The 26,098-nt window shown below is 41.5% G+C and overlaps 3 protein-coding genes across 8 annotated transcripts; 1 reads left to right on the top strand and 2 right to left on the bottom strand.

Annotated features, from left to right (window-relative positions):
- Window positions 1–1,108: 1,108 nt before the first annotated feature.
- LOC135522205 (uncharacterized) lies at window positions 1,109–15,261 on the bottom strand. 2 transcript variants are annotated; one of them, XM_064948261.1, is made up of 10 exons: window positions 14,719–15,259; window positions 12,732–13,097; window positions 7,042–7,404; window positions 6,771–6,788; window positions 6,519–6,582; window positions 6,383–6,426; window positions 6,011–6,161; window positions 3,677–3,790; window positions 1,722–1,798; window positions 1,109–1,553 (listed from the first exon to the last, which is right to left on the bottom strand). In XM_064948261.1, the coding sequence occupies exons 1-10, from the start codon at window positions 15,094–15,096 to the stop codon at window positions 1,530–1,532; spliced, it is 1,599 nt and encodes a 532-aa protein (XP_064804333.1). In that variant the 5' UTR covers window positions 15,097–15,259; the 3' UTR covers window positions 1,109–1,529. The 2 variants fall into 2 exon arrangements, with proteins under 2 accessions (XP_064804333.1, XP_064804334.1); XM_064948262.1 differs by lacking the exons at window positions 6,011–6,161; window positions 6,383–6,426 and having other exon boundaries at window positions 14,719–15,261.
- Window positions 15,262–20,322: 5,061 nt separating this feature from the next.
- sri (sorcin) lies at window positions 20,323–23,224 on the bottom strand. The gene is made up of 8 exons (XM_064948260.1): window positions 23,072–23,224; window positions 22,155–22,265; window positions 21,945–22,014; window positions 21,759–21,802; window positions 21,291–21,438; window positions 21,085–21,198; window positions 20,932–20,990; window positions 20,323–20,812 (listed from the first exon to the last, which is right to left on the bottom strand). The coding sequence occupies exons 1-8, from the start codon at window positions 23,117–23,119 to the stop codon at window positions 20,786–20,788; spliced, it is 621 nt and encodes a 206-aa protein (XP_064804332.1). The 5' UTR covers window positions 23,120–23,224; the 3' UTR covers window positions 20,323–20,785.
- A 327-nt stretch (window positions 23,225–23,551) lies between these two features.
- On the top strand, window positions 23,552–25,813 carry LOC135523102 (uncharacterized). 5 transcript variants are annotated; one of them, XM_064949829.1, is made up of 6 exons: window positions 23,552–23,638; window positions 23,833–24,284; window positions 24,398–24,451; window positions 24,911–25,243; window positions 25,342–25,423; window positions 25,535–25,813. In XM_064949829.1, the coding sequence occupies exons 2-6, from the start codon at window positions 24,116–24,118 to the stop codon at window positions 25,578–25,580; spliced, it is 684 nt and encodes a 227-aa protein (XP_064805901.1). In that variant the 5' UTR covers window positions 23,552–23,638; window positions 23,833–24,115; the 3' UTR covers window positions 25,581–25,813. The 5 variants fall into 5 exon arrangements, 4 of the variants coding, with proteins under 4 accessions (XP_064805901.1, XP_064805899.1, XP_064805900.1 ...); XM_064949827.1 differs by having other exon boundaries at window positions 23,561–23,638; window positions 25,530–25,813; XM_064949828.1 differs by having other exon boundaries at window positions 23,569–23,638; window positions 24,911–25,237; window positions 25,530–25,813.
- Window positions 25,814–26,098: the final 285 nt, after the last annotated feature.

Raw genomic sequence — 26,098 nt, 5'->3', positions numbered from 1 at the left:
GATTTTCACTTTTACTCAAGTAATTTCTATTAAGGTATCTTTACTTTCACTTAAGTAGACAATTGGTTACTTTTTCCACCACTGCTTATTTACAATAAAAGTTACAAAAAAAATGACACAATACATGATTTACAATTCATTTCTATTGGACACAAAATAATCTGAAACACAACCAAAACAAACAGCAAATGCATCCAACAAATTTGTAGAGTCACAAGCTTCATGTAGACGTTGTGTGCTATGAATATGGGACCAAAGTGAATTTGTCCCAGTACTTTTGCTACAGTAAAATGGGGGGACTATGTCCAAAAAGTGTTGTTATTTCTAAACGGTTAACCAGATATGGATCGAAATACCCTCAAATACAAGCTGACAGTCTGCACAACAAAACATGTGCCACTGTCCCAATACTTTTGGAGCTCACTGTACTTATCTACCATTGGTTAAAGCACTTCACAATGTTGTGGCCCATTATCACCCCAAATGTGTTGCGTTGTTATCAGAAGTCTTATGTCATGATCGTGCGAGGCCATGAGAGATGTTGGTGGATGAGGATTTTGAAAGAAAGTTGAAACACAGGGATGCACTTCCAGAGGGAGGATAATGCCATGAATTTGGTCCAAAAGTTGAACTTTCAATTTTGTTGCCACATTATCACTACTCTCACTGTTATTCGGGAAGTGAGTCCTGTGCCTGTGACTTTCTTTCAAATCCCTCCCTTGAAATGGAAAGTCCATTGGCTATCAGCCAGTCTGCTTTTAACAGATGACACCACTCGAATCCTCAAGAACACAACGCAGATTCCAATAGTACTAATCACTATCTAGCTTCTCGTTTACATTTAAATATATGGGTCTTTGAGTGAATTAATGGCTATTCATGAACATAATTACTTAAGAAAAGGGGATATTGTGAAGTCTATTGGGGAGGTGGTCTGAATGATAAATAACATGCTACTCTATCAACAGGAAATCAACTGGATACATTATACTGGTGAAGTAGTATGATGGAGGATAGTAGCTACTGTTTACTGAAAAGATGAGAGGATAGGCTGGCAAAATCGTCTTATAATTCAGAATTTTACACACACACACACACACACACACACATGAATATCCGCCAGGGCATATATTTTATTAGTTCGGCTGTCTTGTACAACTCTGCAGCTGAAAGCTGAATGACAGTATACAGACAAAAGAAAGAAAAAGAAACATGAGATAAAGGTTTAAGAAAAAATGACGATATGGAGAAGAAAGTCTCTAGTCTTGTTGTATAACTGACAAGCACGATCGAATACTGAGTCCCAAAAAATGTGTGTAAATGTGTTATAAACAATGTAGCAAGAAAATGTACAGAAAGAGATTCAAACAGACCAGGAGGAAACAGCCATCATATTCAGGTGGACATCAGTCACAATTTATACAGCACTATGACAATCATTTTTGACAGACATGTACTAAAAGGCAGTAGATTGCTTTGCATTCCAGGTCAATTTAACTCCTGTTGGTGACTGGACAGCTGCCGCTGGCCTACATAATGGTAACTTGGATTAACTGGAACAGGGGGAGAAAAAATTGACATGAGTATCATCTTCCACAAAAAAAGCTTCTCAGTGGTGATTACTTATTCATATTCTGTTCTTCTTTAGGTAGAGATAGACGTAGTCACTGTGGCTAAATACAAAGCTTCAAAGCTTGATAACTCTGCCAGAGCAAACTCACCTGACTGAAGGAGAAACTGGCTACCTCACAGTCTGTTGCAGCATCACAGGGTGAAATGAGTCGGGATTTAAAGCGAGCTGGAGCAGGAGAACAAAAAAGATATACAAATCTCACTGTGTTCTATTTGTTTATACATCATTGCAACACTGATCATAATAACAATACATTGTATTCATAAAGCACTTGTTCTCAAGGCACTATGCAACATTGTAGATTGTAAAACATTGTAACATATACAGTGGGGAGAACAAGTATTTGATACACTGCCGATTTTGCAGGTTTTCCTACTTACAAAGCATGTAGAGGTCTGTAATTTTTATCATAGGTACCTTCAACTGTGAGAGACGGAGTCTAAAATCCAGAAAATCATATTATATGATTTTTAAGTAATGAATTTGCATTTTATTGTATAACATAAGTATTTGATACATCAGAAAGCAGAACTTAATATTTGGTACATAAACCTTTGTTTGCAATTACAGAGATCATATGTTTCCTGTAGTTAATGACCAGGTTTGCACACACTGCAGCAGGGATTTTGGCCCACTCCTCCATACAGACCTTCTCCAGATCCTTCAGGTTTCGGGGCTGTCGCTGGGCAATACGGACTTTCAGCTCTCTCCAAAGATTTTCTATTGGGTTCAGGTCTGGAGACTGGCTAGGCCACTCCAGGACCTTGAGATGCTTCTTACGGAGCCACTCCTTAGTTGTCCTAGCTGTGTGTTTTGGGTGGTTGTCATGCTGGAAGACCCAGCCACGACCCATCTTCAATGCTCTTATTGAGTGAAGGAGGTTGTTGGCCAAGATCTCGCGATACATGGCCCCATCCACCCTCCCCTCAATATGGTGCAGTCGTCCTGTCCCCTTTGCAGAAAAGCATCCCCAAAGAATTATGTTTCCACCTCCATGCTTCACGGTTGGAATGGTGTTCTTGGGGTTGTACTCATCCTTCTTCTTCCTCCAAACACGGCGAGTGGAGTTTAGACCAAAAAGCTCTACTTTTGTCTCATCAGACCACATGACCTTCTCCCGTTCCTCCTCTGGATCATCCAGATGGTCATTGGCAAACTTCAGACGGGCTTGGACATGCGCTGGCTTGAGCAGGGGGACCTTGCGTGCCCTGCAAGATTTTAATCCATGACGGCGTAGTGTGTTACTAATGGTTTTCTTTGAGACTGTGGTCCCAGCTCTCTTCAGGTCGTGTAGTTCTGGGCTGATTCCTCACCTTCCTCATGATCATTGATGCCACACGAGGTGAGATCTTGCTTGGAGCCCCAGACCCGAGGGTCATCTTGAACTTCTTCCATTTTCTAATAATTGCGCCAACAGTTGTTGCGTTCTCACCAAGCTGCTTGCCTATTGTCCTGTAGCCCATCCCAGCCTTGTGCAGGTCTACAATTTAACCTTGATGACCTTACACAGCTCGCTGGTCTTGGCCATTGTGGAGAGGTTGGAGTCTGTTTGATTGAGTGTGTGGACAGGTGTCTTTTATACAGGTAAAGAGTTCAAACAGGTGCAGTTAATACAGGTAATGAGTGGAGAACAGGAGGGCTTCTTAAAGAAAAACTAACATGTCTGTGAGAGCCGGAATTCTTACTGGTTGGTAGGTGGTCAGGTATCATGCAAGAAAATGCAAATGAATTACTTAAAAATCATACAATGTGATTTTCTGCATTATTTTTTTAGTTTCCGTCTCTCACAGTTGAAGTGTACCTAAGATAAAAATTACAGACCTCTACATGCTTTGTAAGTAGGAAAACCTGCAAAATCGGCAGTGTATCAAATACTTGTTCTCCCCACTGTACATTGTAAACATTGTAAAACAACACATTTTAATGCACCTATTTGTTGTACAGTATGTGTACAGTATGTGACATATATATATATATATATATTTAGATGTAGTAGATTGATTGGAAAGTCAGGAATTTGTTATATAGTGAGTAAAGAGTTACCCTTCAGGATCTTGAGCCTTGTGAGAATGGCCATAAAGTCATCGTATCTGATCCCTCCACCAGAGCTGTACCGGTGCCATAGTGTTTTGAACGTTTCATCGTCCAAACTAAGATCTATATGACAGACAGACATGATTTACTTTTTTAAATCTGCAAATATACTCTACCGAGAGTTCAGTTTCACTATCAGGTCAGGATGCTCACAATCAAAACCAAATCATTGTGTGGTAAATTAAGAGAAAATCAACAAATCATACAGTGGCAAGAAAAGGTATGTGAACCCTTTGGAATTACCTGGATTTCTGCATAAATTGGTTGTCAAATTTGATCTGATCTTCATCTAAGTCACAACAATAGACAAATATAGTGATCTTAAACTAATAACACACAAATTATTGGATTTTTCTTGTCTATATTGAATACATAATTTAAACATTCACGGTGTAGGTTGGAAAAAGTATGTGAACCCCAAGGCTAATGACTTTTCCAAAACCTAATTGGAGTCAGGAGTCAGCTAACCTGGAGTCCAATCAATGAGACAAGATTGGAGATGTTGGTTAGAGCTATCTTGCAGCTATAAAAAAACTATAAAAAACACTCACAAAATTTGAGTTTGCTATTCACAAGAAGCATTGCCTGATGTGAACCATGCCTGGAACAAAAGAGATCTCAGAAAACTTAAGATTAAGAATTGTTGACTTGCATTAAGCTGGAAAGGGCTACAAAATATTTCTAAAAGCCTTGATGTTCATCAGTCCACGGTAAGACAAATTGTCTATAAATTGAGAAATTTCAGCACTGTTGCTACTCTCCCTAGGAGTGGCTGTCCTGCAAAGATAACTGCAAGAGCACAGCGCAGAATGCTCAATGAGGTTAAGAAGTGTCAGGATTTGGCCAGGGTTGTTCCGGTTTTGGTCACTAGATGCCCCCATTGTGCTATTTGACCCATTTGTTTTCCCCTTGTTCCCAGTTATTATTTGCACCTGTGCCTTGTTTCCCTTGATTGTATTTAAACCCTTAGTTTTCCTCAGTTCTTTGCGCCATGTTTGAATGTTAGCACCCAGCCTCAGTGATGCTATGAACATTTGTTGCGTCAGTTGGAATCGCTTGTGGTCCTTTGTTCTTGTTTATTTATTTTTGATTATCTTTTGAGGCTTTTTTTCTGCTGTACCTACCACCTTGTGGATTTACCTTTTTGACTTGGAGGATTAATTTTGTTCTCTTGGAATTACTTTTGACGTTGTGGATTTATATTTTTGCCTGAACTTTCCTTTTACTTTATTAAAACACTGTCTCAAGTACTGCTGTGACTGCCTCATCTTCTGGGTTCTGCCGACTATTCGTGGCTCAGTTTGCTAAGTGACTGTTTCTCACACCGGAGATCCAGGTTTGTAACCGGGTCCTGACAAAGAAGAACCCTAGAGTGTCAGCTAAAAATGTACAGAAATCTCTGGAACACGCTAACATCTCTGTTGACGAGTCTACGATATGTAAAACACTAAACAAGAATAGTGTTCATGGGAGGACACCACGGAAGAAGCCACTGCTGTCCAAAAAAACATTGCTGCACGTCTGAAGTTTGCAAAAGTGCACAGGGATGTCCCACAGCGCTACTGGCAGAATATTCTGTGGACAGATGTTACTATAATTGAGTTGTTTGGAAGGAACACACAACACTGGAGAGAAAAAGGAACAGCACACCAACATCACAACTGTAAAGTATGGAGGGAGCATCATGGTTTGGGGCTGCTTTGCTGCCTTAGGGCCTGGACAACTTGCTATCATCAACGGAAAAAGGAATTCCCAAGTTTATCAAGACATTTTACAGGAGAATGTTAGGCTATCTGTCCACCAATTGAAGCTCAACAGAAGTTGGGTGATGCAACAGGTCAACAACTAAATCAACAACAGAATGAGAGCGGTTCACACCAGACATCCCAAGAATATTGCTGAACTAAAACAGTTTTGTAAAGAGGAATGGTTCATAATTCCTCCTGACCGTTGTGCAGGTCTGATCTGCAACTACTGAAAACATTTGGTTGAGGTTATTGCTGCCAAAGGAGGGTCAACCAGTTATTAAATCCAAGGGGTCACATACTTTTCCCACCCTGCACTGTGAATGTTTATGGTGTGTTCAATAAAGACTTGACACCTTATAATTGTTTGTTATTAGTTTAAGCAGACTGTGTTTGTCTATTGTTGTGACCTAGACGAAGATCAGATAAAATTTGATGACCAACTTATGCAGAAATCCAGGTATTTCCAAAGGGTTCACATACTTTTTCCTGCCACTGTAAATACATCCTTTGATCGTAACCGTGATACATGACTAACCACGGACATCAAGGGCATTCTTCATCTGGTATTCTGTGACGAACCCTGGGTTCTGCCACTCATAGGACTCTGAGTACTCTCTCTTGGTAACAGATACATAGTGCTTTAGGTTGTGGAATTCTTTCACATCCAGTTTGCCTGATTTGTCTTTCTGAAAGGAGCTGGTTAAGGAGAAAGGATTGATGGCTGATACAGTATTGAAACCATTGTCAACCAGGGAGCCTACTGGGGCCTCAGTTGATCTACAATATAGCTCAGAAAGAAGTAAATAAATACAAGAATTGTCAGGAAACACAAAATGGTTTCGGGGGAAGAAATATTAATTAATAAACTCATAAAAGTGAACTAAAAACAGAAACCGGTGAAGGATACATCTTCTAGAACCAACAATATGTGGGCAGTTTGAAGACTTAGTGCTACAATTGAAGTAGACAAGAACATATATGTATAAATTAAATACACACATACGTCATATATAATGCTTTAAATTCAAGAAACCACAACTAACATTGGTCCCGAACAGAGTGACCAAGTTCTTTCAGCTTGACCAGGAGTTCCTCAGCCGTGAGTTGCTGTGGAGACCAAAACACACAAGCATTTGATAGGATGATGGTAATATTCTCCAATTTTCACTTGCCACCTATCCACCTACTCCCACTTCACTTCATACATTCCTCATTAAACACATTCTAGGTATCATTCACTTGCTACATATAAATATTTACTTTTCAGTTGTCGGAGAAAAATATTTTCAACACACCTCGGGATTACTGTCCCCCTATGAAAAGAAGTAGACAATATTTTAGAGTAAATTGTTTTGTACACATCTCAAACAAAGGTGACGATACCGCTAGCATGCACCCTGTTGGGTCTGTAGCAAAATAATGAAAGCCAAATCATTGTTGCAGCCACTACTGGCCCATGTACTTATTGCAACGTATTACTGAATTAAACAACTTGGAGAAACTACTGATTTATTAAAAGTGGTGACTTAATAAGGGTTAAAAAATGACTAGAGTATTGGTACCTACTCTCACGCATGACTCCTCTGGAAAGGATCCACAGCTCAGATCATCAGGCCAGGACATCCCAAACTTATTCAACACACTGTCACACCCCAGTTTGGCTCTCTCACAAAGGGATCTGCAAGGGCGCTGCACCTCCCCTTCCACACACTGGGGAGCGTAGACAGAACACAGAAAGAAGCGGATATCCACAGAACAAGTCAATTTCAAAACATACTCCATTTGAGCCATCTTAACGGCCGCCTCCGCCTGTTTTTTGTGCCCCAGCAGATTTGGCATGGCCGTCAGGTTGTAGGAGATGCCCTGGCACAGTGGCATGGTGATTGGCTGGCAGGGGCCCTCAGGGGACGGAGCACTGGTCACCCCACACTGAAGAGGAAACAACAAAATACCTCATATTCACCAATCAGCAATAATTATTATTGAAGGATGTTTACCTTTACTTCACCAGGCAAAACTGATTGAGGTTTCCTTTCTTTCCTTTCCTCGCCAAACATTTTGATGTTGACAATTTATGTTTAAAGGGGCACTTTACCCTTATTAAACATCTCATTTATCATCTGGTGTGCATCATGTGACTTTGACCAACTATGAGCAGGCAAAGGAAACTGAAACTAATTTTCTTAACCTTTGCCTGCCCTGATCATAGTTGTTTAAATAACGATGCAGTGTAGTGGTGTGCTGGTTGGAGCCTGGTATTGAATCTGTAAGTTGATACACTATGTATACAAAAGTATGTGGACAGCCCTTCTAATTAGTAGATTTAGCTATTTCAGATACACCAATTGCTGACAATAAAATTGAGCACACAGCCATGCCATCTCCATAGACAAACATTGGCAGTAGAATGGCCTTACTGAAGAGCACAGTGACCTTCAACGTGTCACCGTCATAGGACGCTATCTTTCCAATAAGTCAGTTCGTCAAATTTCTGCACTGCTAGAGCTGCCCCGGTCAACTGCAAGTGCTGTTATTGTGAAGTGGAAACTTCTAGAAGCAGCAACAAAGGCTCAGCCACAAAATGGTAGTCCACACAAGCTCACAGAACGGCACTCCAAGTGCTGAAGCTTGAAGCACGTAAAAATCATCTGTCCTCAAAGAACGGGACTCTGAGTGCTGAAGTGCAATGTCAGAACAAGAACTGTTCATCGGGAGCTTCATGAAATGGGTTTGCATGGCCGCACATAGGCCTAAGATCAGCATGCGCAATGCCAAGCGTCGGCTGGAGTGGTGAAAAGCTTGCTGCCATTGGACTCTGGAGCAGTGGAAACTTGTCTGTGGAGTGATGAATCACGCTTCACAATCTGGCAGTCCAACAGACGAATCTGGGTTTGGCGGATACCAGGAGAATGCTACCTGCTCCAATACATAGGGCCAACTCCTTATTTTGCAATCTGCTTTAAAAACTATATCTCTCTGTTCCAGTTCTATTTCATGAGTTACAGACATTTGTTTTGAATCACCTCTTGTTTTGATGCTTTAAAAACAGTTTTTTAAAAATATATATAATATCTTTATTCCTTATTTCATATTGTTGATTACATGTTGCTAGTTTTTTCGGATCAAAAAGAGGTGATTAACAAACATACAATACATCACATGTACAGTTCATAGTACAAAACGATAGAGAATGATTGAAAGGAATTGAAAAGTCAAGAATCCTCCATCCAGGCTATTTCATTTTCCAATTCATATAAATTATATTTTTTCAAATGTAGCTGTATTTCTTTTACAATTCAGATTAAGATATATACTGAACAAAAATATAAATGCAACATGTAAAGTGTTCGTCCCATGTTTCATGAGCTGAAATAAAATATCCCTGAAATGTTCCATACACACAAAAAAGCTTTTCTCTCAAATGTTGTGCACAAATGTGTTTAAATCCCTGTTCGTGAGCATTTCTCATTTTCTGAGATAATCCATCCACCTGACAAGTGTAGCATATCAAGAAGCTGATTAAACAATATGATCATTACACAGGTGCACCTTGTGCTTGGGACAATAAAAGGCCACTGTGCAGTTTTGTCACGCAAAACAATGCCACAGATGTCTCAAGTTGAGGGAGCGTGCAATTGACATGCTGACTTCTTAGAGAATTTAGCAGTACATCCAACGTAGCTCACAACCGCAGACCACGTGTATGGTGTTGTGTGGGCGAGCATTTAGCTGATGTCAACGTTGTGAACAGAGTGCAGTGGGGTTATGGTATGGGCAGGTATAAGCAATGGACAACGAACACAATGGCAATTTGAATGCACAGAGATACCGTGATGAGATCCTGAGGTTCATTGTCGTGCCATTCATCCACCACCATCACCTCATGTTTCAGCATAATGCACTACCCCCATGTTGCAAGGATTTGTACACAAGCTAAACACCTTCTTCACCAGCGTTGAGGATAACACAGTGCCACCGACGTGGTCCGCTCCCAAGGACTGTGGGCTCTCGTTCTCCGTGGCCGATTTGAGTAAGACATTTAAGCATGTTGACCCTCACAAGGCTCAGGCGGTAGCCTTCAACACCATAGTACCCTCCAAGCTCATGGCCCAGGGTCTGAACCCCGCCCTGTGCAACTGGGTCCTGGAATTCCTGATGGGCCGCCCCCAGGTGGTGAAGGTAGGAAACAACACCTCGACTACGCTGATCCTCAACACAGGGGCCCCACACAGGTGGGTGCTCAACACCCTCCTGTACTCCCTGTTCAACCATAACTCCGTGGCAACGCACGCCTCTAACTCAATCATCAAGTTTGCAGACGACACAACAGTATTAGGCCTGATTACAACAATGACGAGACAGCCTACAGGGAGGAGGTGAAGGTCCTAGCGGAGTGGTGCCAGGAAAATAACTCTCCCTCAACAAAATGAAGGAGCTGATCGTGGACTTCAGGAGACAACAGAGAGAGCATTCCCCAATTCACATCGACAGGACGGCAGTGGAGAAGACAGTGTGGGGAAGAAGGCGCAACAGCGCCTCTTCAACCTCAGGATGCTGAAGAAATTTGGCTTGGCCCCGAAGACCCTCACAAACATTTATAGATGTACAATTGAGAGCATCCTGTCGGATTGTATCACCGCCTTGTACGACAACTGCACTGCTGCAACCACAGGGCTCTCCAGAGGATGGTACAGTTTGCCCAGTGGCGATTTTAGCATATATATCTTGGTGGGGAAAAAAATGTATAAATAAATGTATGCATGCCAGCAAAGGCACTACACAACACAACACTAAACAATACATTAATTGTACTATAACGGTGACAAACGGTGCCCACAAACTGTTAGGGCCTACATAAAGCTGTCCCAAAAGAAGTCTCAACACCTTACCACTGCTACACCTGGCTATCAGTTGAGCCATGTCTGGCAGCGAAACAGTTCATTCAACCTCATTTACTGACTTTTTATAAACATAGCTGATAAGGCTGACTTGCTAAAACAATGTGGTTTCTACTGACAATTGAGAAGTACAAACTATGGCATAAGGGTCCAACACATAGTGCCAACTGTAAAGTTTGGTGGAGGAGGAATAATGGTCTGGGGCTGTTTTTCATGGTTTGGGCTAGGCCTCTTAGTGAACGGAAATCTTAACGCTACAGAATACAATTAGTTGTAAATGAGAACATGTTCTCAACTAGCCTACCTGGTTAAATAAAGGTGAAATATACAGTGGGGCAAAAAAGTATTTAGTCAGCCACCAATTGTGCAAGTTATCCTACATAGGTACACTTCAAATATGACAGACAAAATGAGAAAAAAAAAATCCAGAAAATCACATTGTAGGATTTTTTTATGAATTTATTTGCAAATTATGGTGAAAAATAAGTATTTGTTCACCTACAAACAAGCAAGATTTCTGGCTCTCACAGACCTGCAACAACTTCTTTAAGAGGCTCCTCTGTCCTCCACTTGTTACCTGTATTAATGGCACCTGTTTGAACTTGTTATCAGTATAAAGGACACCTGTCCACAACCTCAAACTGTCACACTCCAAACTCCACTATGGCCAAGACCAAAGAGCTGTCAAAGGACACCAGAAACAAAATTGTAGACCTGCACCAGGCTGGGAAGACTGAATCTGCAATAGGTAAGCAGCTTGGTTTGAAGAAATCAACTGTGGGAGCAATTATTAGGAAATGGAAGACATACAAGACCATCGATAATCTCCCTCGATCTGGGGCTCCACGCAAGATCTCTCCCCATGGGGTCAAAATGATCACAAGAACGGTGAGCAAAAATCCCAGAACCACACAGGGGGACCTAGTGAATGACCTACAGAGAGCTGGGACCAAAGTAACAAAGCCTACCATCAGTAACACACTACGCCGCCAGGGACTCAAATCCTGCAGTGCCAGACGTGTTCCCCTGCTTAAGCCAGTACATGTCCAGGCCCGTCTGAAGTTTGCTAGAGAGCATTTGGATCATCCAGAAGAAGATTGGGAGAATGTCATATGGTTAGATGAAACCAAAATATAACTTTTTGGTAAAAACTCAACTCGTCGTGTTTGGAGGACACGGAATGCTGAGGTGCATCCAAAGAACACCATACCTACTGTGAAGCATGGGGGTGGAAACATCATGCTTTGGGGCTGTTTTTCTGCAAAGGGACCAGGACGACTGATCCGTGTAAAGGAAAGAATGAATAGGGCCATGTATCGTGAGATTTTGAGTGAAATCCTCCTTCCATCAGCAAGGGCATTGAAGATGAAACGTGGCTGGGTCTTTCAGCATGACAATGATCCCAAACACACCGCCCAGGCAACGAAGGAGTGGCTTCGTAAGAAGCATTTCAAGGTCCTGGAGTGGCCTAGCCAGTCTCCAGATCTCAACCCCATAGAAAATCTTTGGAGGGAGTTGAAAGTCCGTGTTGCCCAGCAACAGCCCCAAAACATCACTGCTCTAGAGGAGATCTGCCTGGAGGAATGGGCCAAAATACCAGCAACAGTGTGTGAAAACCTTGTGAAGACTTCTAGAAAACGTTTGACCTCTGTCATTGCCAACAAAAGGTATATAACAAACTATTGAGATAAACTTTTGTTATTGACCAAATACTTATTTTCCACCATAATTTGCAAATAAATTCCTAAAAAATCCTATAATGTGATTTTCAGGATTTTTTTTTCTCATTTTGTCTGTCATAGCTGAAGTGTACCTATGATGAAAATTACAGGCATCTCTCATCTTTTTAAGTGGGAGAACTTGCACAATTGGTGACTGACTAAATACTTTTTTGCCACACTGTGTATATATATATATATATATTTTTTTAAATCTAGACAATTCTGTGCTTCCAACTTTATGGCAACAACATGACAATGCCCCTGTGCAAAAGGCAAAGTCCATACATAAATGGTTTGTCGAGATTGGTGTGGAAGAACTTGACTGGCCTGCACAGAGCCCTGACCTCAACTCCATTGAACACCTTTGGGATGAATTGGAATGTTGACTGCGAGCAAGGCCTAATCGCCCAACGTCAGTGCCCGACCTCACTAATGCTCTTGTGGCTGAATGGAAGCAAGTCCCTGTAACAATGTTCCAACATCTAGTGGAAAACCTTCCCAGAAGAGTGGAGGCTGTTATAGCAGCAAAGGGGGGACCAACTCCATATTAATGCCCATGATTTTGGAATTAGATACTTAATGAGCAGGTGCCCACATACTTTTGGTCATGTAGTGTACATGCTGGAAAGTGACTTACATGTTCACAAGATTCCGTTGTGAAGGTGTCACACTCCAACTGACTGGGCCACTGAAAACCAAACTTGTTCATTAGCACCTCACAGTCCTTTCTGGCTAGCTCACACAGAGCTCTGTAGGGTGGGCGGGCTTTCCCTGAAACACACTCTGGAGTGTAGACGGAGCACAGGAAAGCCTGAAGGTGAGGAGAACACTGCACCTTTACCAGAGGGTAAAACTGATACAATTCTAAACCAGCGACCTCCTGTGTGGAGTGGTTTAATAGGTTGGGCATTACAGTGTCCTTGTAGGGCAGGTCCTTGCAGAGAGGGATGATGATTGGCTCACAGGTTCCTGCAGGGCTTGGTGCAGGGATACTCTCTTGGCCCTGAAAGCAATGAACATCATTTTGTCATATGCTATATGCATTATGGCGAGGAATGACACAACATCTGGGAAGGTTTTCAGTTATAGAACCAGAATTATATTTCAAAAATCCACTTCCTGTTACTCTATGCAGGACAGCCTACAGGCATACAGCAGTCCTGAATCAGATACAGTGCCTTGTGAAAGTATTCAGCCCCCTTGAACTTTGCGACCTTTTGCCACATTTCAGGCTTCAAACATAAAGATATAAAACTGTATTTTTTGTGAAGAATCAACAACAAGTGGGACACAATCATGAAGTGGAACGACATTTATTGGATATTTCAAACTTTTTTAACAAATCAAAAACTGAAAAATTGGGCGTGCAAAATTATTCAGCCCCTTTACTTTCAGTGCAGCAAACTCTCTCCAGAAGTTCAGTGAGGATCTCTGAATGATCCAATCTTGACCTAAATGACTAATGATGATAAATACAATCCACCTGTGTGTAATCAAATCTCTGTATAAATGCACCTGCACTGTGATAGTCTCAGAGGTCCGTTAAAAGCGCAGAGAGCATCATGAAGAACAAGGAACACACCAGGCATTTCCGAGATACTCTTGTGAAGAAGTTTAAAGCCAGATTTGGATACAAAAAGATTTTCAGTCGTATATTGCACAAATCTGGCCTTTATGGAAGAGTGGCAAGAAGAAAGCCATTTCTTAAAGATATCCATAAAAAGTGTCGTTTAAAGTTTGCCACAAGCCAACTGGGAGACACACCAAACATGTGGAAGAAGGTGCTCTGGTCAGATGAAACCAAAATTGAACTTTTTGGCAACAATGCAAAACGTTATGTTTGGCGTAAAAGCAACACAGCTCATCACCCTGAACACACCATACCCACTGTCAAACATGGTGGTGGCAGCATCATGGTTTGGGCCTGCTTTTCTTCAGCAGGGACAGGGAAGATGGTTCAAATTGATGGGAAGATGGATGGAGCCAAATACAGGACCATTCTGGAAGAAAACCTGATGGAGTCTGCAAAAGACCTGAGACTGGGACAGAGATTTGTCTTCCAACAAGACAATGATCCAAAACATAAAGCAAAATCTACAATGGAATGGTTCAAAAATAAACATATACAGGTGTTAGAATGGCCAAGTCAAAGTCCAGACCTGAATCCAATCGAGAATCTGTGGAAAGAACTGAAAACTGCTGTTCACAAATGCTCTCCATCCAACCTCACTGAGCTCGAGCTGTTTTGCAAGGAGGAATGGGAAAAAATGTCAGTCTCTCGATGTGCAAAACTGATAGAGACATACCCCAAGCGACTTACAGCTGTAATCGCAGCAAAAGGTGGTGCTACAAAGTATTAACTTAAGGGGGCTGAATAATTTTGCATGCCCAATTTTTCAGTTTTTGATTTGTTAAAAAAGTTTGAAATATCCAATAAATGTCGTTCCACTTCATGATTGTGTCCCACTTGTTGTTGATTCTTCACAAAAAAATACAGTTTTATATCTTTATGTTTGAAGCCTGAAATGTGGCAAAAGGTCGCAAAGTTCAAGGGGGCCGAATACTTTCGCAAGGCACTGTATGTGCCTACAATGACAAGATGAACACCCCCTAAGGCTACTTACGTTGGCACAGGATTGTTTGGGGTAAGCCTCACATCTGATCTTCTCTGGCCAGTTTAGACCCTTCTCTCTTAGAACAGGCTCACATTCATTCTTCACCCTCTCACAGAGCCAACTGCAGGGTGGAATCTTGTCATCCAACACACACTCAGGTGAGACAACGCCACATAGGAAAACTGTGACCTCTGGTGAGCAGCCAGTCTTCACGATCTGACGAAGCAGCCTCAGGTCGTAGTCCCTGGTTTGGCGGGTTGGATTGATGGTCGTGTTGTAACCAACATCTTGACAAAAGTCCACGGTCACTGGATGGCAGGACTGCTTGCTGTGTGCAGTCTGCACAAAAAGCAACAATCTGAAGACCAACAGGACCCAGGTCTCCATGACCCTGTGCTGTAATAACAACTACAGTAGTAGCTAACCTCAAAGTTTCCTAAATGCTGATCAAATAAATCCAAAATGGTTTGAAGAGCCGACCTAAGATGTATTTCTGGAGTGCACTGCTTTGCTGTAGAATATTCAAGTGGGTGTGTTTTCACTGTTTTGAGTCCAGACCTTTAGTTATGTGAAACTCCACATCAGGAAGTGATTATGATTGTGTCTCCTAGGACATTTAGTGCCTGCTTTTTGGGGGGTTTGCAATATCTGGAGAAGAACTTGAATCAAGGAATCGAAACCACAAAAACACACAAACAGTAACAAATGGATCACTTGCAATGTACTATTAATATAAGGCCAGCAATCATGATGTGCATTACACTGTCAGAACTGTGTTTGTGTTATGGATTCCTGTGAAAGTGAGTTTAATCACTTCATCCAGCTCACTCAACCCATCCCCCAATCTGCGCCTCAAATCTCAGTAACCAGGCCACTGATAGGTTGCTAAGGGGCTTGACAACTGCCTGTCCTCATTATTTTGCAATCTGCTTTAAAAACTATATCTCTCTGTTCCTGTTCTCTTTCATGAGTTACAGACATTTGTTTTGAATCACCTCTTGTTTTGATGCTTTAAAAACAGATTTTTTATAAAAATATATATAATATCTTTATTCCATATTTCATATTGTTGATTACATGTTGCTAGTTGTTTCGGATCAAAAAGAGGTGGTTAACAAACATACAATACATTACATCACATGTACAGTTCATAGTACAAAACGATAGAGAAGGATTAAAAGGAATTGAAAAGTCAAGAATCCTCCATCCAGCCTATTTCATTTTCCAATTCATATAAATTATATTTTTTCAAATGTAGCTGTATTTCTTTTACAATTCAGATTAAGATATATACTGAACAAAAGTATAAATGCTACCTGTAAAGTGTTCATCCCATGTTTCATGAGCTGAAATAAAATATCCCTGAAATGTTCCATACACACAAAAAGCTTGTCTCTCAAATGTTGTGCACAAATGTGTTTAAATCCCTGTTAGTGAGCATTTCTCCTTTGCCGAGATAATCCATCCACCTGACAAGTGTGGCATATCAAGAAGCTGATTAAATGACATGATCATTGCACAGGTGCACCTTGTGCTTGGGTCAATAAAAGGCCACTGTGCAGTTTTGTCACAAACTTTTATAGATGTACAATTGAGAGCATTCTGTCGGATTGTATCACCGCCTTGTACGACAACTGCACTGCTGCAACCACATGGCTCTCCAGAGGATGGTACGGTCTGCCCAGTGGCGATTTTAGCATATATATCTTGGTGGGACAAAAAAAATGTATAAATAAATGTATGCATGCCAGCAAAGGCACTACACAACACAACACTAAACAATACATTAATTGTACTATAACGGTGACAAACGGTGCCCACAAACAGTTAGGACCTACATAAAGCTGTCCCAAAAGCAGTCCCAACACCTTACCACTGCTACACCTTGCTATCAGCGGAGACTTGTCTGGTAGCGAATCAGTTAATCCAGCCTCATTTACTGCCTTTTTAAAAAACATAGCTGATATGGCTGACCTGTTAAAAATTGTAGTTTCTACTGACAATTGAGAAGTATAGACTATGACATAAGGGAAGGACAATCCGTAATTTCAATTGAGACATTAATGAGCGAGCTAGGATGGATGTTGTCAATATAACTATTTGTTCAGCACTTTTGAAATGTACAGCGATAGAATTCAGAACATGGGCTGTTCTTACCGTATTCTCCCTGTACACCAAGTCAGAACCGTAGGATAAATAACGGTGCCATATAAGCAGACAATGAAAGCTCTTACAATATTTGATGATTACATTTCTCTAAAACAGGCTATAGGCTACATGTGCATGTGCACCACCAAGTCAGAACAGTAGGGAAAAGAGGGGAAAGGGGACCAAATTATTAGCGCGAGGCACATGGGCTACTAACAGCTTACTACACAACATAGACAACATACACAACATTAGTATTACTTTCTTAGCTACAGTATGCATATCTCCCTGGCATATTACATCATTTATGCAGCAGCATACATTACATTTTTGGACTAATCTTGTTGTGCTCACTTCCTTCCAAACCACTCAATGTTGAATTTGCAATTTACATGTTGTTGTGTAATGTTTATATCCAATGGCCGATAAGCACCGATTTGTTTCATCTATAATTTCTCTTCATTATTTCTCTTCATATAACAAGGATTGAAAAGGATTTGCCAGTAGATTGTCGACTTGATTCATGATGATGACTTCTAGCTAAGATTTTGAAAGTATGATTTTGACATGATCAGTCCAATCAGAGCTACTATACATATAACAAGATTTGATGTCATTTTATCTGTGGCCAATGACCTTGAGCCTTCTTGGATGGGCAATTCTAATGTATCTCTATGTCAATACCTAGAGGTCTCCCCTTAGACTATGCCGTGACGTAGTTTTCTCATGAGTGACAGAACACTGAGCCAATCACGGCGCAAAGCTCCGTATTTTCTGCTGGCTTGCCCCACCATCACAGAAAGCACTGAGCTGGGCTGAAACTCCTGTATTTTGGAGCTGCCTTACTCAAGAAAACAAAAAAGAGACCGTGTTTGTATGCGGCTTTATTAACTCAAAGATTTATATGTATTTTTAATTGTTTGCAAACTGATATGTGACACATATTAATGCCAAAATAACATTTAAAACAGGCAAGCCCCAAAAAATCTAAATGACTGGTCGCCGCTGGGTATGTCCAACGCATCACCGGGGACACTGCCTGCCCTGCAGGACACCTACAGCACGATGTAACAGGAAGACCAAAAAGATCATCAAGGATATCAACCACTCGAGACACTACCTGTTCACCCCGTTATCATCCAGAAGGCGAGGTCTGTACAGGTGCATCAAAGCTGGGACCAAGAGACTGAAAAACAGCTTCTACAGTATCACACTGTTAAATAGCCACGACTACCGGCTACCACCCGGTTACTCAACCCTGCACCTTCAGAGGCTGCTGCCCTATGTACTACATAGACATGGAATCACTGGTCAGTTTAAATTGAACACTAGTCACTTTAATGTTTACATACTGTTTAACTAATGTCATATACTGTATTCTACTGTATTTTAGTCAATGCCACTCAGACATTGCTCATCCTAATATTTATATATTTCTTATTTCCATTCTTTTACTTTTAGATTTGTGTGTATTATTGTGAATTGTTAGATACTACTGCACTGTTGGAGCTAGTAACACAAGCATTTCGCTACACCCGCGATAACGTCTGCTAAATATGTGTATGTGACCAACAAAATTTGATTTGATCATCCTTGGAAGCTGAAAATGTCATTTTTTTTCAATGGTCTGCATACTCACCAGACATGTTACCCATTGAACGTGTTTGGGATGTTCTGGATCTACGTGTACAACAGTGTGTTCCAGTTTCCGACGATATCCAGGAACTTCGCACAGCCATCCAAGAAGAGCGGGACAACATTCCACAGGACACAATCAACAGACTGATCAACTGTATGCGAAGGAGATGTGTTGCGCTGCACAACAGAAACTGACAGGTTCTGGTCCCTGCCCTACCTTTTTTTGAAGGTATCTGTGACCAACATATGCATATCTGTATTCCCAGTCATGTGAAATCCATAGATTAGGGTCTAATGATTTCCTTACATGAACTATAACTCAGTAAAATCGTTTCAATTGTTGCGTTTATATTTTTGTTCCGTGTAATTTAAATATTTCCGTGTAGGCCTATCTAAATACTTACATTTGATTTTTTTTTTAAATCCTGTTATTCTGGACTTCATAATGTCCGACAAGTCAATGTCAGTTTAGTAAAATGTTCAGTTCACATATTTCAAACTTCAATTCATTTATCATATCTTTGTTTTCTAGACATTTCACATTAAGGGCCATCATTGGGAGGTAGTGATGGAGGAGAAGAGGGGCACGGTATTCACTGGGTCGGTGTATTCGCCGCACTTTCATTGGTGTCGTCTTCATCTCTCTCATGTTCCCTTTTGGCCTCACGCTCACTGCTGTCACTTTCTTCTTCACCGTCGCTCGGGATGGAGTTGGAAGACTGGTGGGTGACGCCTACTTCAGCTTTCGGGTGGACGACCTTACAAGTTCCATGTCTTTCTTCTTATGCCGTCTCGACTCTCTCTCCCGGGCTCACTCTCTGTCACAGCTCCTGGAGAAGCAGCGGGCGACGGCACACAGTGCCACAGCGCGAGTTGTAGTCTTGCTGATGGTCTAGGGTGCTGGGTCTAATGCTGCGAGCTCACTTTCTCGTTATCCCGTTTCGTCAAGCCTTGGATTAGAGGCTGGACCTCTTTTTACCATGCCCGCGTAGGACACTGGACATTGGAAGGTGTGACCTTCACCTCCACATAGGCTGTACATCGCTTCAGTAAAGTCTTTTGTTTTGCGGCCCAGTCCAGCTCATAATGTTTTATGACAATCTCTGACCTGATGATCCAGACCCTGACAGATGTAGCAGCGATGGGCCTGACCTTGATAACTGACTCTCCCAATGTTTTTTTTATTTTACCTTTAACTAGGCAAGTCAGTTAAGAACAAATGATTATTTTCAATGACTGCCTAGGAACAGTGGGTGAACTGCCTGTTCTGGGGCAGAACGACAGATTTGTACTTGGTCAGCTCGTGGGTTTGAACTTGCAACCTTCCGATTACTAGTCCAACGCTCTAACCACTAGGGACCCATTGCAGTTGAGTTAAGGATCTGTACTGGAAATCTGTTGATTTTCCACAAACGTACTTTGTACCTTCTGACCCTATACCAGATCCCAAACTTGTCTAGTTGCTTGTAGACAGGCTATATAATTTGGCAAGTTTAGGAAAAGCTCTACATCTTGGTCCGCAATTTCTCCTGTAAAGAACTCAACAAAAATGGTCTTTACATCTAGCTCATTATGGGACCCAGTCTTTCCACTTTGGATGTGGGGAGGGGCAGACTGGACCTCCAGGAAACGACAGAGTGGATGTTCTGCCTCCTCAGTCTCTCTCCAAGTGGACAAGAGTGATGGTCAGAAGTGAGTGATGTTGACATTTTAGAAACCAGAAAATCACCAGTAAGTTAAATCAATTATTTTCTGGATTCATACCTTGTTCTATTACTCTTATTTTCCCATGGAGAGTGCATGTGGACCTACAGTATGAAATGCTGATAATGCTCACTCGATTTAATTGAACTGTCACCAAGACCTAATAGGAAAACAGCAGATCATCAGAGGTGTATTCCACATATATGGTTGTGTTAATTACTCTCTTTCACATACAGACAAAATTACTCCCAGCTATATTTAGGGATATCTTGATTATCATGATGAATAGTAAAGCCTTTCAACAGTGACATAACATACAGAACATGCAGTGGTGACACGGGTTTATAGGCACACCTAGTGGTTAAAGTTGGCAAACATTCCAGTTTCCTAAGGTAATGTTACAATTTTATAGCAACTTCCTATTTCAAAACTTCCTATTTAGTCATGTTTGTATAAAACAATCAAAAAAAGCAAGTGATTTGTGAGTATCAAAAATACATGTCAGAATTAATTTTTACACATGCTAAATTGTAAATATTATGGGAGTTAAGAGGTAGTCCCTCAGATTTTCTTCTGCTCTGTCTCTTCATGTGCTCATCGTGCACTGGATGAACTGAGAGAGAGAGAAAGAGTGATTATAATACTTTACATTTAAGAAGGGGCCATTTACAGTAAGTGCTTACAACAAGGAAGAGGATCTGAGAAAAAAAATGTAAGATTTGAAAGACTTACATCATCGTATGGAAATGTGGCCATTCCCTGTCCAGCTTGGTCCCGCTTTCGGAACAAATCTGTAGCAAACATACAGAGATAAACTATTACCAAACAACCACATATACAATAGTCATACTGATAATGGACAAGTGATCAAAACAGTCCACTCACCAGTCAGGGTTCTGAGTTTCACACAACAAGCTACGTAGTCATCAAAGGTGATCTTCCCCTGAGAACTGAATCTCTTGATGATGCAGTTCATGGCTTGTGGGCTCAGCCTGTAGCCTGTAACACACAAACAAACATGTCAAATGAACATATCATCACTTATTGTGTATACACATATAAACGAATACACCTTTTGTGCTTGTACGTACCCATGGAAGTGACTGCCTGGTGCATCTCCTGGGGGTCCACGGTCCCACTCTGGTCACGGTCAATGGACATGAAGTGCTGCTTCCAGCCATTGAGCACGGTCCACAACTCCTTGAACTCGTTGAAGCCCATAGTACATGACATGTCTCTCTGAGGGGTCGCTTCAGTCAAGGAACAGGAACAGCAGTGACCTCACAACCTTACCTCAAACATGAATATAGACGGCTAAAGGTTTTCTGAATAATTTCAAAATTTAAAATATGTTGTCCTGATATATCTAGTTGTTTTTTCCCATTCAAGAAAAATCCATGGAACACAGTCATACAATGTGAGAGGACTTTCTGCAAACTATGAATGCACAAAACTGTCACTTACACATATTCCATATCATATTATTGTCCTGGTAGCTAGTAGGGACCATAGTATTTTTAAAATCTGTGTGTCTGTACTGACTGGTTAGTCAAGGATACATCCAGCATGTTGATCATCAGTCTGCAGGTCTCCAGGTTAAAAGCTGTCAGAGATAAGATAACAGTTAATCAAACCACAGTCAGCTTTCCATACAGTGTAAAGAATAGAATAAACCAAAATACTGCATTGAAAAATGGCTGGGAGTTTGCGGTTCCCATCGGTCTTGTACATGGTGTCACTCTTACGTTTGTAGCCACCAGAGAAGTTAGCCTGTGTGAGGCATTGCTGGAGCTCTTCCGCTGATATGTGCCCATCCTTCCAATGTCAAAAGATGGAGGGGAAAAAATACTTACTGAGACCGAAACAATGCTATACATTTTTAGATGACAGTAAGCTGTTTTGCCTGTGTTGAGACTAACAGATAGCTCAATATGTCAATCTGTAAGTCTTATTACCTGGCCTGCAACAGCAGCAAAATATCCATAGAGAGGGTCTTGCTGCTGACCAGGGTATCCTCCAAAGCCAGGGCCACCAGGGGGGTGGCCACCAGCAGGGGCACCTCCATACTGCGAGACAGACAGACAATGATTTATAGAGAAACAGACAGACAATGATTTAGAGAGAGAGAAACAGTAAACACCATAAGGTTACTATGAAACAGTTAGTGACAACATAGGTCAAGTGCCATGAAAGTGACCAAAGTTGAACATCCCAATGACTCACTCTGAAACACCTAACCAATAGTCAAAAGACAACAGCAAATGATGTCTCAAATCAGTGCAAGGTGCTGAGAATTATTTCATATAGATTATTTATTCCAATCAGCAAGAGTGCCAAACTGCACTTCGGCCAGCAACACCAGGACAGTGAGTCCCAGCTATAATGTGAACCTGACCACTCCCAGGGTTGGGTGAACTGAGTTAATTCAACACCAGTATTTCTATAGACCTATACGCTACTGAACTTTTTATACAAAGTATAGGCCCTATAATCAATCATAGTAGAGCTAACATTTGCACTTCATGTTATCTTTTGATCAGCTCAGATTGTTACATTGTAAGAGTGTCTCTGTTGTATCCAACAAGCCTCTTCACTCCGGGAACAACAGGCCTCCCTGGAGGCTAAAGCGCATAAAGCATAACATATCTGCAACGGCTTGCCAATGGTAGAGATTCGTTGGCAGGCAGGCCTACAAATTGTATTAGATACAACAAATACTCTACTGTATTCGGAAAACTGTGCAATATCCGCTTGTTATATTATGTAGGATATTATGTCGATTTTCGGTTCTACTTCCGGACAAGTAAACGGTCCTGCCGATACACGTAAATTTTCATATTTGTGTAGAAGACACTTGTCTGTAAGATCTTACCCCTCCTGGGTATCCACCTGCGGGAGCACCATATCCAGGATAGCTCATTTCTATGAATGAAAATAATAAGACTGTGATACCAACTGGCAATAAAGTATCCACTTCCCTGACTTGCCCTTCTTGACACACAAGGGGAGTGTCGGATGTCCTGCTTTACAATAAGTAATGGGAGGGATGAATTTGAGTTCTAGGCTGCTGTCTTTGGGAACCTTTATTTTGAGTAAAAGAGTGAATGTAGTTGAACAGAAGTCAAAGTATAAACTTTTACCAGAGTATGTTTTGCTAAAATGAAATGAACACTCGAGGAAGTAAATGGTATATTCCAGGCACATTCCAGTATTTTATGTTTCATTCACGCCCATCACCTCAACGCACTAGTCCCTGATTGGCCTTGCATTAACATGTGACCAGCTGCCTGCCAATCATGTAACAATAATACTTGTCAACGAAGATAAATGCAACGCTGACTAATAAAGTAATACTATAGATAGTAGTTGTGCTTATAGTAATAGATTTACATATAGATTTTTCAACAAAAAAAATAACAAGTGAATATGATGCCAAATTGTGAGTTGTCTCAATTGTTACTGTGTCTTACTATTGTGCTAAACATTACTTTCACCAGGCCAGCCATTGCATTGGGTATTGTATTTTTTGTATATATTATGTGTGAGTGTGCATGTTCCTAATGCTACTGCACAGCATTAACTGTCCCACAGGCTAATAATGTTGTATTGTATTTGTGTTGTATTGTAATACAGTAAGACCACCAAGAGTCATCATTACATCATTACACAAGATCAGAAACACTCTCGTCTCAGGGTGCGCTTCCTTTCTGGACAGGAAACGCTGAATCGTGCCTCCACTGAAAAGCTGTTCTGCGGCTGACAGGATCAGAGGGCACTGCTACGGAGCCCATGCAGCGCCAGTCCATGGACAAATCTGGCTCATCTCTAGCCTATAGACCTGCCTTTATCGACTAGGGAATCAAACACGCAAAGTGATTCTTCTTTGCCTTGGTATACAGTAGAAGCCCTGACTGAGATGTATGGACAGAACCCTAACTGGTTGTGGTCGAACGGGGTGCCTCTACGCCACCTGGGCAGACTTGGCTCAGCAACCCTGAGGCAATGGGAGGATGAGGAAGAAAGAAAAGAGGAAGAACATGCAATTTGGACCAGGGAGCATCCAGCAATCTGTTGCTATACTACAAGTAAGAGTGAGGTGTATGAGGTAACTGTGAGAGAATATTGCAGGCTCATTGCAAAATAGTACAGGGGACTCTTTCATTGCTTGTCTGTTTCAACCCTGTTTTTCCTGTTTTAGGTTTGTTTTCAAGTGGCATGCCTTGTTGTCTTGGGGTAAACAGGGTTTATGCTGGTTTGTATCAATTTACATTATGTTGTCCCAATGGTGCTATTCTGGTTTTGCTTACCTACCACTCCCTCAGTGCTTGCCAGTGTGGCCAGATGACTTGTGACTAAGAGCCTTGCCCAAACTCAGCAGGCCCATTGGCAGGCCAAAGAGACAGCAGGACCAAACACGTGATACAACGACAGACTGCAACAGAACAGCATCCAACCTTCCATCATCCCTTCTCACCACACCTCACTGTTATCGCTCCTCCATCTCATCCCTTCCCCTCCTCTCTCAGCCTTTATCCACGTTTCAGTCTTCATCTCTCCTATTCCCATTTTTTTGTATGCTCATTAAAGTGCCATCCAACATATAGACATAATTCCATTCACATGAATCCCTTTAGACATCATCAGTGGTATGAACAGAATAGCTTTTTGTCAAATGTTCTTAGGTTCTCTCCTCTGTCCCCTGTGTCTTCAGATGGCCATGGCCTCACCCAAGAGTGTGTTCAGAACCACTGGGGCTGGGCTGGTACCGAGAGTCCCTTTGGCCCTGTCCACACAGACCTAGTTAGCATCCAAAGCCAGAGTGACACAGGGCTAGATGCCCCTGAAATATGGACGGATGTCCCCCCACACCAGCCTTCCTTGGGTGGGGCTCATGGAGAAGAATCATCCCAGCATTGTTTAGACAGTCAATGGGGGAGCCACAGGACAGAGGGCCATGGCTGTGCTTGTGTGCATGGACCAAGTGAACCAGGAAGATGTTGCCACAGTTGTGCTGGTTCCCCTCTCTTCAATTTCAGAAGTAAGAGTATGTGTCTGTTTATGTGAAAGAGGGTCATTCTCTATGGTGATCCAGTATGGCTGCTATGTAGTATTTATCTCTAATCAAATACTTCTGTTTCCCAGTGAGAAACACAATAATGGTCGGAGTCGAGGTGGAAATAGTGGAGGAAGTAGCCTATGAGGACACAGAGACACTTGAAGTAATGTAAGTAGTTAAATTATTCAAGGTCATGGTTTATTTACACATTGCTGAAGCACATAAACAAAGTAGGGCTATGCAGTAGATAATGTTTGTATGTCTTTGTTTTTAGATCAGGAGTCTATCCCAATTATTTGATGGAAACCATATTGCTGCACGATGACCAGCTTTTCCCCACCTAATCCTGCATTCCTTCAAAAGTTGTTTGCAAGGGAACTTTCTGTGTTTTTAAATGTCAGCCTTGTCGTTTGAATGTATTTTAAACGTATTTAAATGTGGTTTAAATATTAAAATGTATTTTAAATACCATTTAAAGGCCTTTTATATGTCAGTGTTATGTAAGTGACGTTACATTTAATTTAAAAAAGATTTACCCAATAAAATAAGAAAACCTTTGCTTGTTGTCTTGATTTGAACTTCTAATGAAGATATAGTGTATGTAACTTCTAAGACCTTCTGACAGTCTACACCTGCTTTGTCCGTCCAGTGCTCCAGTATAGCACCCAGGTCTCACAGCCCACCAACACAACCAACTTGAGAAGATCCAACGAGATGCAACCAAAATCATAATGGGCATCACCTACACCTTCTGCATGCAATGACCTGGGCTTGCAGTCCCACCGTACCCACCACTGCAGATCCTTTGTCCAAAAGCTCGCAAAATCCCAGCAACAAATAACG

The sequence above is a fragment of the Oncorhynchus masou genome, chromosome 30 (genome assembly GCF_036934945.1).
Source record: "Oncorhynchus masou masou isolate Uvic2021 chromosome 30, UVic_Omas_1.1, whole genome shotgun sequence".
NCBI classification, from domain to species: Eukaryota; Metazoa; Chordata; class Actinopteri; order Salmoniformes; family Salmonidae; genus Oncorhynchus; species Oncorhynchus masou.
This window is presented reverse-complemented; position numbering and strand designations above follow the sequence as displayed.